The sequence below is a fragment of the Galeopterus variegatus genome, unplaced genomic scaffold (assembly GCF_000696425.1).
Source record: "Galeopterus variegatus unplaced genomic scaffold, G_variegatus-3.0.2 Scaffold902, whole genome shotgun sequence".
Lineage (NCBI taxonomy): Eukaryota > Metazoa > Chordata > Mammalia > Dermoptera > Cynocephalidae > Galeopterus > Galeopterus variegatus.
The window spans coordinates 712,481-727,214 of record NW_007727013.1 but is presented as its reverse complement, the minus strand read 5'-3'; the positions used below and the strand labels follow the sequence as shown (position 1 = coordinate 727,214).

The following is a 14,734-nucleotide window of genomic DNA, read 5'->3' as shown; positions in this document are numbered from 1 at the left end:
TAGCACAGAACTATTTTATATTAGCATTTCATGAACTTTCATTTGAATTTTACGAAAGAATAGATATTTAAATTGCCTAATCTCAATTTTATAACATCTGATAATTAAGATTTTTTGTTTCAAAAGATTTTGGCCAATAAATCCTCTTACATATGCTAAATAACACCTCTTCCTTTTTTTCAATTTATTTCAATTATTTTCAAACTAATCAGGTGAACTCTTTACTGTTTAGTAAGTAGTTATTTACAGCTGTCATTAGTTGCTAATCCTTTAGATTCTTTAAATATTCCTACACAGCCCCTGATTTGTTAAATATACTTATTCTGGGTAAATCCCTGTAAATATACTAAACTATCATTCAGGAAGGTTTATATTACATTTAAAATATAAATTTTTTTCTTAGATACCTATTCCTATTCAGGCACCTCTTTTCCACATTCACTACTGCTATGAAATTAACATTAGAAAATGTTGAAATCATGAGTATTTTAGTTACTTAAAATATTTGCCCTTGCTATGTTCAATTTCCCAATGATAAAAATGGTCCTTTCAGTCTCAAATTTCAAGTTAAATAAACTAGTTCTTCCTGTAAAATGACTGTTGTTACAAATAAAAATTAACAGGTTTATTAACAAATACGCTGTCTTAGTAAAAATTTATAAACACGTTTTTATTAGATACTGTATTTTATCTAGCATATGCTTGGAAGAAAACAACTGCTACACATTTTCAAAACAAATATAATACTTTCAAGTAAGATAATTGAAACTGCTAGCATTTTTACATACATAGATCATGTGAGGAATTTTATCACTGGCATTATCTATCACCTTAGGAAATAATAATCACCTAGCTATGCAAACGTTAAATATTCATATAAAGAAAGTTTAGGTATAAAAATAATCTGGGAGAAGGAAACTGATAGTGAATAGTTATCTATCATTATTACAATTGGGTATAAAAACGTCCACCTCTCTCATTTTGAAATATTTACTGTTCGGAAAATAGAAAACATTTTAATTTCTTATGATGTCTGGTTAGGGAGAGAAGGGCTTGTTACTTCTAAGCGCAATAAACTACAGTTTTATACGAATACACACCTGGAGATGTAAAACTTATTTATAAATCATTTAGTCTCAGCTACATTAGTTTATATGCTAGATACAGCATACCTCAAAGGCCTATCTTGTAATAAGCAGGCAATCGTCCGCCCACGAATCTTATCTACAGAAGCCATTTCTGCTTTTTACCAGCGACGTTGGAATTGTATTATTGTGGGATATGCGGCACGTTCGGTGTTGAGGAGGCTCCCAGGGCACGGCTGTCACTTTGGAGGTTATGCTGGGGTACAGAAGTTAGGCTGGGGTAGGGTCCTCCTCCCAGGAGGGCCCCGCACAGCCCCCAGGCAACCAAATTTACGGGCCATTTTGCTCAGACCCCACCGCGAAGGGTAGCTCCCGCAGCGGGCGTGCCCGCCAGCCAGAGGCTCGGGCTAGCGCGCCGTCCGCAGCGGGAGCGAGCATTTGTGAGCCGTATGGACGGTCGCGGCCGCAGGCCTAGAAAACGCTGCCGCGCGCTGCGGGCCACAGGTCCGCAGGCCCAGCAGTCCCAGGCCGCCCCGTTGCCAAGGCGACCGCCGCCGAACATTCCCTCGGCGGGCCCCGCCCCCCGGCCAATCGGACAGGCGCTCGCTGGAGCCCAGATTCTCTTTGTTCCGCAGCCATTTCAGGCCCCGGACGGGAAGCAGAGCCGCTTCGGCAGAAGGCCCGAGAGCCGGAGGCCTCTGGGATGGTGTGGGACCGGGTAGGTGGTGTGAGGGTGCGTGGCTCCGGACTAGAGCGGGCAGGTCTGAAGCTGCCTGACGCGCCGCGAGGAGAGGAGCCGGGCTCGCCCGCCCGGTGCCTGCCCGGCCGTTTGGAGCCCGGCGGCGGCCGCGGCACGGTTCTAAGCCCAACAGCTGCCGGCCCGGGCGCTCTGAGGGACTCGGGTAGGGGGCAGGCAGCGGCGGCTCCTCAGGTGTGTGAGGTTGGGGCCTGGAGCCTATCAGGGGAGGTGGGAAGGGAAGAATCTGCTGCTCAGAGGAGCTTTTTGCCCCCGCCTGTTCAGCCGCATCGTTTGAGGGCCCTTGCGTGCGGCAGTCCGCAGCCCCGGGATCGCTGCTTCCCGTCAGTTCTGGGCACTGTCCGGCGCTGCCCGACATGGGCCGGTCTTTGTCCCACCCCGACCGTCGTCTCCACGCTCACCTAGCAGATCTCTCCCGGCGGTTGTTTCCCCTTGGGGCCTCTTGGCCTCACGACCAGGTTTACATAATTTTCATGTTTGTAAGTGGGTTTTGCGTGGGTTTATGCTTTTGTACTTCTACCTCCGCTCCCACGCGTACACGCAGCGGGGAACATCTGCTGAGGAGCAGACCGGCCACCACAACCAAACTGTTTAAAAATGATTTGAGTGTTGTTTATTGATTTTAAAAATCAACTGGTTTTTGCAAGGATTGCTTGCAGTTTAAGTTCGTTATCTTAATCACTAATCAGTTTGGTCCGTCAACAGATATAAATGTAGAAATTCGAAGTTGGAGGCTATCCACAGATTGATTTTGACAGTTGTATTAAGAAACTTAGTAATAGTCCTGCTTTGAAACAGTGATGACTTCAATTATGAGTGCATAAGTGGTACTTTTTTTACCCTAAAGAAAAGGTAACTTTTAAAACGCAAGGCGTATGGTGTAATACATATTTGGAAATGTAAGAGTGCTGTCTTGACGTGCTCATAGTATAACAACGTTCCTGCTGGATTTTAAGTTTCTCTATTATATCAAAACTTTTGTATGAGAGTAGTAAAGAAGGTATATTTAAGGTATATTTAGTGAAACGGGAGGATTCAGTTTTTTGGGAAAGGACTCTTTTCTTCTTTTGTCTTACCGTGCACCCCAATCGTTCCTAGAGAATGGTTGCACCAAATTGAAAACTTGGAACTGCAAAAGGGAAATATGAATTTGAGGGTGCAAATTTCTTTTATAGTTCCTGACATATGCAATGTGTAAATGCATAGTAGTTTGTCAGTACGGTGCTTACTTAATGTAATTTAATAAATCTAATTAGTGCTCCATTTTCTTTTTTCCTATAAGGGTCCTCCACTCTGGGTTAGTCTTGATGTGGTTTCAATTTCATCCTTTTCATAAAATATCTGTAAAAATCTTTTTTGCACTTCTACCTCCACTCTCATATGGCTTATTACCATTACATAGTGAGCAGAAGAGGATTTTGGTAAAAATATGATACATGATTCTGGCTGTAAATTTTTCAAACATTAACGCTTGCTATTGTATTCATTGTTTTTATGATTGTGATTTTTCTTTACATACTGTTAAAGCCATCACATGAACTCAGTTTTTCTAAATGTTGTTAATGAACTGCATTGAAATGTAAACATAGGGCCGGCCCCGTGGCTCACTCGGGAGAGTGCGGTGCTGACAACACCAAGGCCACGCGTTCGGATCCTATATAGGGATGGCCAGTTTGCTCACTGGGTGAGCGTGGTGCTGACAACACCAAGTCAAGGGTTAAGATCCCCTTACCGGTCATCTTTTAAAAAAAAAAAAAAAAAGAAATGTAAACATATATTTAGAAAATTTTCTTGCATCTTAACCATGTTGGATTCTGACAAATTTGTTTTAAGAAATCTGATTATAAAGCAAGCCAAATCAAGTGACATATATAATGAAATAAAGTTATCAGATATAGACTGCAAAGTGGAGCACAGCACTAAGTGGTAATTATTTTTATTGGTCAGAGTATAAGTTATGAATACTTCTTCCCGAGATTGATATTTGAATACATATTGGTGCCAAAAGGATCTCGTTCCCCCCAAAACAGCTCGGTTTACTAGCAAAAGTGTGAGAAAGCTGAGGCAATCAAAATGATTGATTAGCTGGTGAGGTTTTCAGAAACAATGGACAATGCCTTCTTCAAAAAGGAAGGATCAGAGACAGTGAAATTCCCTGGATGTTAAGGATATTTCTTAGTTGGTCCCATTCAGCTAGTGTCATGGTAGATATCTGGTGAATGTTGGCAGGTGAGGGGTCTCCTGGGTTGCAGAGGGGATGAACTACACAGTGAAAGACAAATGTTTGCAAGAGTGGTAATTGTGATTTGTAATCACAAAATTGGGTGGGTTTTAGTGTAGGAGAAATTCTAGAAGCCAAGTTTGATTGGGTTGCTCCAAGACTTGCATACTAGGTAGGGTTCTTTGAATACTGTCACTTTGGTGTAATAAGGAAGGAATGTTAGCGTTCCAGAGTCTCAATGGGCAAATGAGATACTGAAACAGAAAATGGGGATACAGATTTGTCTTGGAATTTTCTGGAGTCGATAGAACCCATATAAAAATAGTAGCTGTTTGGAATAGCTACATCTTATCCCTAAAAGGCAATAGATAGATAGCAGAGCAAATGTTTGAACTGAGTACTGAAAGAAAGCTGATAACTGTGAAGACCACAGGTTTGGATTGGTATATATACCTTTTTAATGGTTAAAATTGTAAAACAAAGCAAAACTTTTCAGTGTAGTGTAGAGATTAGGAACAGGTGCTGTAGAGCCGGACTGATTGGATTCAACTTTTGGTACATTCTGTAATTATCTTTGTGATCTTGGGCAAGTTACTTAATCTCACTGTGCCTCAATTTTTTCATTTTATAGTTTTATGATGATTAAATGAGTTAATACAATAAGCTCTTGAAACTGGGCCTGCCCTGTAGTAAGTATGCTGTAAATAACTGCTATTATCAACAATGTCATCATTTTTATTTTAGAGAACTATAGAAAATAAGCATAAAATAATAAAAATGAACATCAGGACTGTGGGATAACTATTGTAAGCCTTTCCTTTCAATGTTTTTTCTGAGTTATTTGATTTTTACACAGTTGAGATTTTACTATATGAATAATTTTGTATTCTGCTTTTTTCACCTAGCGCCATAAGTATTTTCTTATGCTATTGAATTATATTGTCAGCATTTTTTAAAAAAATGAATGCATAATGTGTTTCGGGGGGGTTTCTTGGTGGCTGGACATAATGACTGTATAATGTTTTTGTGAATTTCTCATAATTAAACAGTTTCAAATTTTTTTGCAATTATAAGAAACATTGTAATGAACAACCTTGTACATAAAACAATTTCTGCACTTCATATTATTAACATAAATTCCCCAAAGCGAAAATATTGGGTCAGAGTATGTGAACATCTAAAGGTCATGGTCCATATTGCCAAATTGCTTTTACTTAAGGAATTTTAATAATGGACTTAAAATAAATTGGGGCAATACAGTATTTATTGCTCCTGTTGTTTGGGCTGGGAGGGAAAAGAGAGTGAATAACATTTTTTTCCTCGTAATATACTAGGCATTATTTGTAGGCATTTAGCATACATTGTTACTTTTACACACATTATTCTCATTTATTATCATAGCCCTGGCGTAGGAAAATAGGGAAGTGATGAGAACGATAGTAAACCATGAAGGACTTTGTGTGCCATTTATTAGTTCTAGGATTATCTCTTGTCCTCAAGAGAATCACTTACTAGTGGAGAGAAATATATAAACAGATAAATGCAATAAGTGTGCAGTTATAACTTTTATGATATAAATCTATGGAGGCACCAAGGATGGCTAGTAATAGATCCCTTGAAGAGAGTGGGGGGAATGGCTGGGACATTTTGAGAAATAGGAGCAGCATTTCAGTAAGTTAGTTATCAAAGATAAGGACCTACTGTGTTCTTGGAACTCTAAGCAGTTCAGAGGCATAGAGCAGGTGTCCACAAACTTTTTCTGTAAAGGGCCAGATAGTAAATATTTTCTAATTTGTGGGCCACACTAACTTTGCCGCTGTAGTGCAGAAGTAGTCATTGACAGTGAGGAAACTAATGGATGTGTCCAGAGTAAACTGGTGGACCTTAAGTAAGTGACTTCTAATATACAATACACAGAGGGATTTGAGGAAGCAATAACCTACAGAGCCTTGTGTTGCTCTGAAAGATTTGAAGTGAGGAATTTATAACATTGATTTGTGTGAATCATTAAGAGCAGAATAAAATATATTTTTTAAGCACTATAAATCAATAAGAAAAGGAAAGACAACTCAATTTTTAAAATGGGCAAATTTACAGAAGAGGAAATACAGCTACCAGTGAACATGAAATGATGTTCTGCCTCACCAACGGGGAAATGCAAAGCAAAGCAGTGAATTTTTTTTCCTCCTGTTATACTGGAAAAAGTTTTGCTAGTATATATTGACAAGGTTGTAGGGAAACACATACATTGACTAAATCAGTACAGCTATTTTAATTTTAAAGTAGAAACATTTTTGACCCAGCGGTTTCCATTTCTTAGAGAAACACATGTGTATGTCAGGAGTCATGTATGCTAGGATGTTTTCGTCAATAAACACAGACTTCTATGTCACCTTTCATCTCCTACACTACACTCATAAAAGGGTCTGTACTTTCTTTTTTTAACCCCTTCCCAGTGCTTTATACCCTTCTACTGTACCCTCTGGAATTTACTGTCCATCATCTGCAAAATCCAGCCTCAACCCATTCTCAAATATTCCCTTTACTTTGTTGCTCTAATGGAAACCTGACTCTCTTCCATTGTACAGTTGTGACTGGGTTTTTTTGTTTGTTTGTTTGTTTTCCATAGTCTTAGTCCATTTTCTGTTGCTTATAACAGAATACCTGGAACTGGGTAATTTATAAAAAAACAATTTATTTCTGACAGTTTTGGAGGCCGGGAAGTCCAAGGTTGACGGGGATGCTTCTGGTGAGGGCCTTCTTCCTGGTGGGCACTTTCTGCAGAGTCCCAGGGTGGCACAGGGCATCACATGGTGAAAGGGCAAGAGCGTGCTAAGGTGCTGGTTCAAGTTTCTCTTCCTCTTCTTATCTACCCACCAGTTCCACTCTCATGATAACCCATTAATCCATAAATGTATTAATCCATTCATGAGGTCAGAGCCTTCATGATCCAGTTACCTCCTAAAGGCCCCACTTATCAACACTGCCATGTTGGGTTTTAAGCTTCAACATGAGTTTTGGAGAGGACATTCAAACCATAGCACATAGCTTTTTCTTACCACTGTTCCTAGAGGTGGGAAAGGTATCTGCCACAAGTCTCCTTACTGCTTTCAGACTATTCTCTCTTCCTTCTCCCTAAAAATCCTCAGCTTTGGGTTATGCCAAAAAGCTCACTGTCCATCTCTTCAATACCACCTTGGTCTTTATATTGAATTTGACAAGAATGTAATAAGTGATCCTTCCAATACCCTGGCCTCTCATATCGTAGACATCTCTTCTAGTGCTCTTCCCGTCTGCTGTACCTCAACCACTCATTCCCACAGTGATACCCCCTTGTGTTGGCAATAACTGCAGTCCCTCCGTAGTTACCATTTCATGTGTTCTACTAGATGACCACTATTTCCTGTTTTTGCAGTTTGTTCAACCATCTTCTGACTGCAGTGTAATCTCCAATCATTGATCCTATTACTGTCCCCCTGCCACTCACCCTCTTGATGTTTTTACTCCCTTTTACATGGAATTTATTCAGCTTAAATTCTGTAGTTAATCATTTTAATCACTCCTTTGGATCCCCTTCCTTGCTTTTTGCTTGTTCAACAAAACCAGAGCCCTAGTTAAAACCAACTCTCTGCTTTTTTTTTTGCTTTTGTCCCTGTGTAACTGACTATGGCCTAAGAAAAAAAAAGAAAAACATACCATACAATGCTGCCCGGTGATTGTATTGTATTTTCCTAGTCTGTTCACTCTCCCACTCTTCTAAATGACCATTTCATATCTTTTTTTTTTACTTAAACCTTTATATTTCTTTTCCCATCCTCACTTTCTGCTCATAACTTTGCTTTCTACTTTGCTAAGAAAATCAAGTTAATTTGAAGAGAACTTCCACAGACTCCCACCCCCCCAAGTACCTACCTGCATCTGTGTCAGTACATGCTGTCTTCACGCCTGTTACCTTAGATTAACTGTTCATGTTCTTGTCTGCTTTTCTACTAGATCCCATCCTCTCTCATATGCTCAACGACATTGTTTAAACTTCCCTCCTTTTTCAGTCATCAATTTTGTTCTTTTTATTGGATCATTTCTATCAGCAAACAGACATACTATTTCTCCTACCTTAAAAAAACCAAAAAACTTGACATTTTTGCCACCTATTTTCCCAATTTTTTGTTTCCTTTTGCAGCAGTATTCCTCAAAAGAGTTGTCTATATTTGCTATTACCAAGTTTTCTCCTCTACTACTCTATTAAACCTAGTCTACTTTGGCCTTTGACTATACCACTCCCACAGAAATGGCTCCTCAGGCTCTTCAGTAGCCTCCATGTTGCTAAAAGCCATATGCCATCGATTGTGTTCATCATACTTGACCTATCAGAGCATTTGATATAGCTATTTGCTCCCTCTAGCCTTGAAACACTGTCTTCTTTGCTTTTCAGGACACTGCACACTCCTGGTTATCTCTTCCCTCAGTGCTGGCTTCTTATAATTCTCCTTTGTGTTTCTTCTCACTGACCTTTTAATGTTGGAGAGAAGATTCAGTCCTTGTTTTGTTTTATATTTTTTTTCTTCTGTCTACACTCACTCCGTTGGTAATCTCATTCAGTTTTATGGCTTTAAGTACCATCTAAATGCCAGTGGTGCCCAAATTTAGATCTTTAGTCTCTCTCCTTAATACCAATCTCATAGGTACAACTGCCTATTCAACATCTCTACCTAAGAGTTTAATACTAGACATGGAACTCAACATGTTCAAAACTAGACTTCTAAACTTCCTCCCCAATGACTGCTCTAGCCACAGACTTCTTCACTTCTGTCAGTAGCAACTCCATCCTTTCATAGCTCAGGCCAAAATCTTGGAATTACTCTTCACTTTGCTTTTTCTTTTATGCTTCAATTCAAGTCCATTCATTCAGGACAGTCTATTTTCTGTATCATCAAAATACATACAAAATCCTACCATGTCTTCCCCCTCTTCTCCACCTCCCTCACCACCCTGGTCCAAGCCAGTACCATCATATCTTGTCAGATTACTGAAATAGGCTACTACCTGGTCTGCCTATTCTACCCTAGCCCCTCCTGACAGTATTTTCTAGATACAGTAGCCAGAGTAACCCTTTTACAAATTAAGACAGTCCCTGTCACTTCATCATTCAAAGCTCTGCAGTGGCTTCTATGGTCTTGAGTGTATGTGTCCTCCCAAAATTCATATGTAGAAATGCTAATCCTCAAGGTGATAGTATTAGGAAATGGGGACTTTGGGAAGCCATTAGGTCACAGGGATGACGTTTTCATGGATGGGATTAGTGTCTTTATAAGAGAGGCCTGGGGGCCGGCCCAGTGGCGCACTGCTACAGTGCGCCGCGGTGGCGCTCCCGCCGAGGGTTCAGATCCCACATACAGACCGGTTCCCGCTCACTGGCTGAGCGAGGGGCGGGCGCAGCACCGAGGGTTGCGATCCTGTTGCCGGTCCAGGTCCGGTACGGGTGCGACACTGAGGGTTGCGGTCCGTTGCCGGACACGAGAAAAGACAAAAAGGAAAAAAATAAAGCAATGAGAGGTGAGAGGATATATAGAGTAGTGGGGTAAAGAGGGAGAGAAGAGGACCTTGCCTCTCTTAAATGTCATATTTGGCCAGGAATTTTTTTTTTTTTCCTTTTTGTCTTTTTTCGGGACCGGTAACGGGATCACAACCCTCGGTGTCGCGCCCGCACCGCGCTCAACCAGTGAGCGAACCGGTCTCTATATGGGATCCGAACCCTTGGCAGGAGCGCCGCTGCACTCTACCGAGTGCGCCACTGGGCTGGCCCTTGGCCAGGAATTTGAACAAGGGGAAGGAGTGAGCAATTTGAATGTTTGGGGAAAGAGCATGCAAAAGTAAAGGCCCTTAGGTGGGAACAAGCTTAGCATGATTAGGGAACTGCAAGAAAACAGTGTGACTGGAACATAATAAACAAGGGGGACAGAGACTACTAGGAGATGAGTTCAGAGAGATAAACTGGGGCCCAGATTAGATATAGCTTTGTAGGCTATGGTAAGGATATAAAGTTTATTTTAAGTGTGATGGGAAACCATTGCAGGGTTTTGATGGGAGGAAGACATGATTTAGTTGCAAATTTAACAAGATTGTTTTTGCTACTTTGTCTCAGAGAATGGACTGTAAGGGAACAAAAGAAGCAGCAGGACAATGTGTTGTAGTAGGCCATGTTCTACAAGAGCATTGGACTAGTGTAGACAGAAGAGGGGGTGAACGTAGTCAGATTCGGAGTATATTTTGAAGGTGTATTTTGATAGCACTGGCTAATGGTTTGAATGTGGGATATGAGGGAAGTCAAGATTGACCCCTTAGTATTTTGGCCTGAACTAACTGGGTGAAAACTATTGGCATTTAGTGACATTAGGCAACTGGGGGAGGAGCAGATTTGAATGGGATGGAGAAGGGAATCAAGAATTTTGTTTCAGCCCGCAAAGTTTGAGATTGCCCATTTAACAAACAATTAGATATGTCTTGTAAGACATTGGATATTTGAGTCTGGAATTCAGGGTTATGTTTAATGGTACAGATTGCATGAAATTATGTAAATAGAGAAAGGAAGGGGACCTAGGATATTTAGGGGTAGGAGAGCCAGCCAGCAAAGGAGATTGACAAAGAGCAGCGGTGAGATAAAAGGAAAACCAGGGAGATGTGGTGCCACAAACTGAGGGGAGATGGTGACTCTACATAACTTTCAAGATGTTTCTGTGATTGGAGGGGAGTGGAGAAATTGAGTAGTAGTTGAGGGTGAACAGAGTCAAAGGTGGTATTTTTAAGATATTATTTTAAAATAATTTTAAATTTACAGAAAAAATTGTGAGAAAAATTCAGAGAACTCCCACATATACTTTACCTGGATTCACCAATTTTTAACATTTTGCTACATTTGTTTGTGTTTCTCTTTCTCTACACATACACACAATTTTTTCTGGATCATTTGAGAGTAGGCTTCATAATCTTTGACCCTTTTAGCCTTAGTGTGTATATTATAAGCTTTACAGATATAAATATATATATATATATCTTTAGTGTGTATATACGAAGAGCCAGGATAGTCTCTTATGAAATCACATACAGTTAGCAAATTCAGGAACTTTAGTTTTTTACAGCCCATATTACAATTTTGTCAGTTGTCCCAGTATATAACATCCTTTACAGCATATTTTTCCCCCACCAAAACATAACCCAGTCCAGGGTTTTATATTACATTTAGTTGTCATGTCTTTTTCAACAGAGAGAGGTTTTTTTTCTTTTTTAAAGTAGAGCTTTGCCATTTTATCCTCATAACAACACCATGAGATATAGGTACTATTAGTTATCTCATTTTGTAGATCATATGTAAATTATTCTTTTCATGACTAATAAGTGGCAGAGCCAGGACTCAAAGTCAAGTAGAAGGACTCCAGAGTTTGCACTCTTAAACACTATACTACAGTGCCTATCACATAATACATGGAAAAATATGAAATTCCTTATTTCAGGTGGACAGATAAGTCAAATATATAGATCAGAGGCAATGATCCTTCTATCAAAAGAATAATTTTTATATTTTCAGACATGTATTATAATTCTCTTTATAATGATGTATCAGTTTAATATGTCACCTTGATAAGCATTAGAACAGAAGGAAGAGCAAGAAAAGTGAAGATATTTAAACTTTATATGTGAAATTTATCAGACTTTGGCATAGATGATGTTTTCTGAGTTATTGGTATTGATTGTTTAGAAAGGTAAAATAAAATACATGCATTAATTCTTCTGTGGTAGGGTTGAGTTAGCAGTATATGGACATGGTCTGAAGAGTTCTGATCTGTGTTTCAAAAAGAGTTTGTTTCAGCTTATAAAATACTGCTTGTCAAACCTTTATTAGAAAATACTATGAGAATTTAGGAAAAGAGCATTAAAGAGGGAACCATTGAAACCACAGGTGCTCCAAAATAGGAATTAGAATGTTCTGTTGGCTTTTTGGTTCAAAGTTTTACATACTTTTCTGTCACACAGTTTTGAGGGGATACTGAGTAAAGATTTCTGTTGAATAGAAACCCAAGTTATAATGAGACATTTTCTATAACATTTTGAGCCAAAGATTGTTCTTACTATTGAATGTGACTTCTGTAAGAAGTGACCTAAGGCTGGAACAGTATTATGCTCTTTCAGAGGAGCCCAAATATTTGCTGAAAGAATCAAGTGACATGTAACTGTCACTCAGGTAATTTAATAGTCCCAGAACTATGCTCAAGCAAGTGAGTTGAATATAGGTTTACCTGAAGTAGGAGGAGCTTGGAGAGTTTAAGTCGCAAGAACAAAGGAAAGAAGTAAGGCTGGCTTTTGTATGTACAATATGACCAGATCTATTATTTACAGTCAGCTAAATATTTTACTTCTAGAAACTGAAAGAACAGGACTTTAGTTGCTTTATAGGTGAGAAAATAAACCAAATTAGTGTAAGTGATTTGTACAGGATTGCCCAGCTAGCTACTCTTAGCACAGAGAACTGAGACTAGAACCCCAGAACCCTGATGCCCCTTCCTTTTTTCTGATGTTATTTTGCCTCTGCATGGCACAGAAGACTTAAAGATCCTTGTTGGGAGGCAATTTGTCCTAAAGCTCCATGAAGTTATAGCAGGCTGTTAGCTCCAGACATGCTGTGGCTGTGAGTTCAATGTCTGCATTGCCTCCCGAAATATCCTCCTTCCTTTTGCCGAAGCCTCCCCACCCAAATAAGTAAAAGATGAAACAGTGGAGAGACTGTAAAGGTGGGAGATTTTTCTGGAGTTTTGTTTTAGTGTAGATAGTGAACTCTGAATGAAGAGAGGGTACGGTAGTTTCATATTTAATGTAGGAATTTGATGGAGAAGCTTAGGAGCCAGTAGAGAAAGAAAAGGATGAATTGTAAAAAAGAAAAGCTGTAATAAAAATTCTAGCTTTGTTTTAACCTTGCATCCTAGTGAGCTAGAGTCTTTTGTTTTGGTATTGGTACTTGATGATCTGGTACATGACAGGTAATTTTTATTTCTTTTTGCTGTTGTTGTTCTTGTTTTTGAGGCTGGAGGGTACAGGGATCCAGTCCTAAACCTTGATATTATCAGCACCATGCTCTGACCAACTGAGCTAACAGGCCAGCCTGGCAATTTTTGTTTGTAAATCAGAGAATATACGTTTACACTCCAGTGCGATTCCAGTAGAATTTAAATTGCTCAGCAGCCAGGGCAAAATTGTGATTTCTGGTAAAATTATTGTTTTCTGATTCTGGGAAATACAAACTCCTGATCTCAAATGCTTTTGAGTCGAGTTCTTCACATGCCTAGCCACATATGGAACTGCTGAATTTAATAACTTAAATTTAATTTCATTTAATAACTTAAGAAATCTTGAGTTTCCTAGTTCATCTCTCTCATTCCAGACTTTATTAAATTTGTATCCAGCTATAAAATCCTGCATATACAAGCATCTAATAAATGTTTGCTTACTGATTTAGTATCTGGAGGTCCTTCCTCCTGAAGATGTACAGTACTCTTATAAGAATGTATAATCAAGAATTGACTGGAGATTATGTATTTTATTAACTGCAAATAATATGGATTAGTTGCTACGTGAAATTATTTTTTACATTGTAGTATCATTTCATACAACTTATGACAAGGATTTGCTTTCTGTGTCCTCAGCCCTACCCCAGGAAAACAATTTAGGAAAAGTTTATAATAAATGGGTTTATGCTTCTTTCTAAGAATCAGTTTAGTGTAATGTAAAATAGTGTGTGCTTTTGAGGCAGTGCATTAGTCTCCTATGTCTACTGATTATAAATGTATGGTCATGAATGGTATCTACCTCAAAGACTAAATAGACACACAAAACTGTCCCATTAGTTTTAAGTCAAGATAATTTGTAAGCATATATTTTCTTTCCATCTCTAATTATTTATTACATGAGCTTCCTTAGCAAGAAAAATATATTAAAAAGAATTCATTAATGATTGTAACATAATTTTTTTTATCTTAAACAATTTTCATTTGCTATTTTCTAAAGGTCTTGATTTTAAATTATTTAAATGGTTTATGAATTATTTTCTTAAAATGGGATTAAAATAGTATATAACAAATGGTTGATTAGCAAGATGGAAAGTACTACAGCATTAACCTTTTTCAGTTCAGTATATGTTAAATGATAATTTTAAATTATTTGTGCTATGTCCCATTAATTTAGGGTTATTTATTTCTGCAGTAGAGATTTTTATCATGCATTAGTATGCAGTTTTTTACTTAAATATTTATACAATTATTGAGAACATCTGTAGAACTTAGTATTACAGAAGTCCCAAGAACCATTGTAGAAGAATTATAGACTTCCTTTTCTAAGCTAAAATTCATTTATGTTTGCTTTTGGCTTCTACATCCTTGGTTTTTTGTTATTTTTTTCTTAATTCTCTGGTTCAACATGTCTTTTGAGCTATTTATTGATTTTTTTTCTTGCATGATATTTCCAGAATTATGTATCAGTGTTTTGAAAAATTTGGAAATTGATGAAAGATACCTACAATATCATTTCTTTTGATATGCAGTACTATTTTGGGGTTTGTTCTTTTTTTTTTTTTTTTTTTTTTTTTGTCTTTTTTCGTGACCAGCAACGGATCGCAACCCTCAGTGT

The 14,734-nt window shown here is 38.6% G+C and overlaps 1 protein-coding gene across 2 annotated transcripts in view; it reads left to right on the top strand.

The window, feature by feature from the left end:
• Positions 1–1,676: 1,676 nt before the first annotated feature.
• Positions 1,677–14,734, top strand: part of TNPO1 (transportin 1) — a 94,944-nt gene continuing 81,886 nt past the window's right edge. Inside the window, exon 1 of one of the 2 annotated variants that reach the window (XM_008573319.1) lies at positions 1,677–1,803. In XM_008573319.1, coding sequence (XP_008571541.1) covers positions 1,789–1,803 — 15 coding nt within the window. In that variant the 5' untranslated portion in view covers positions 1,677–1,788. The remainder of the gene's footprint in view (positions 1,804–14,734) is intronic. The other variant, XM_008573320.1, reaches the window with a different exon arrangement.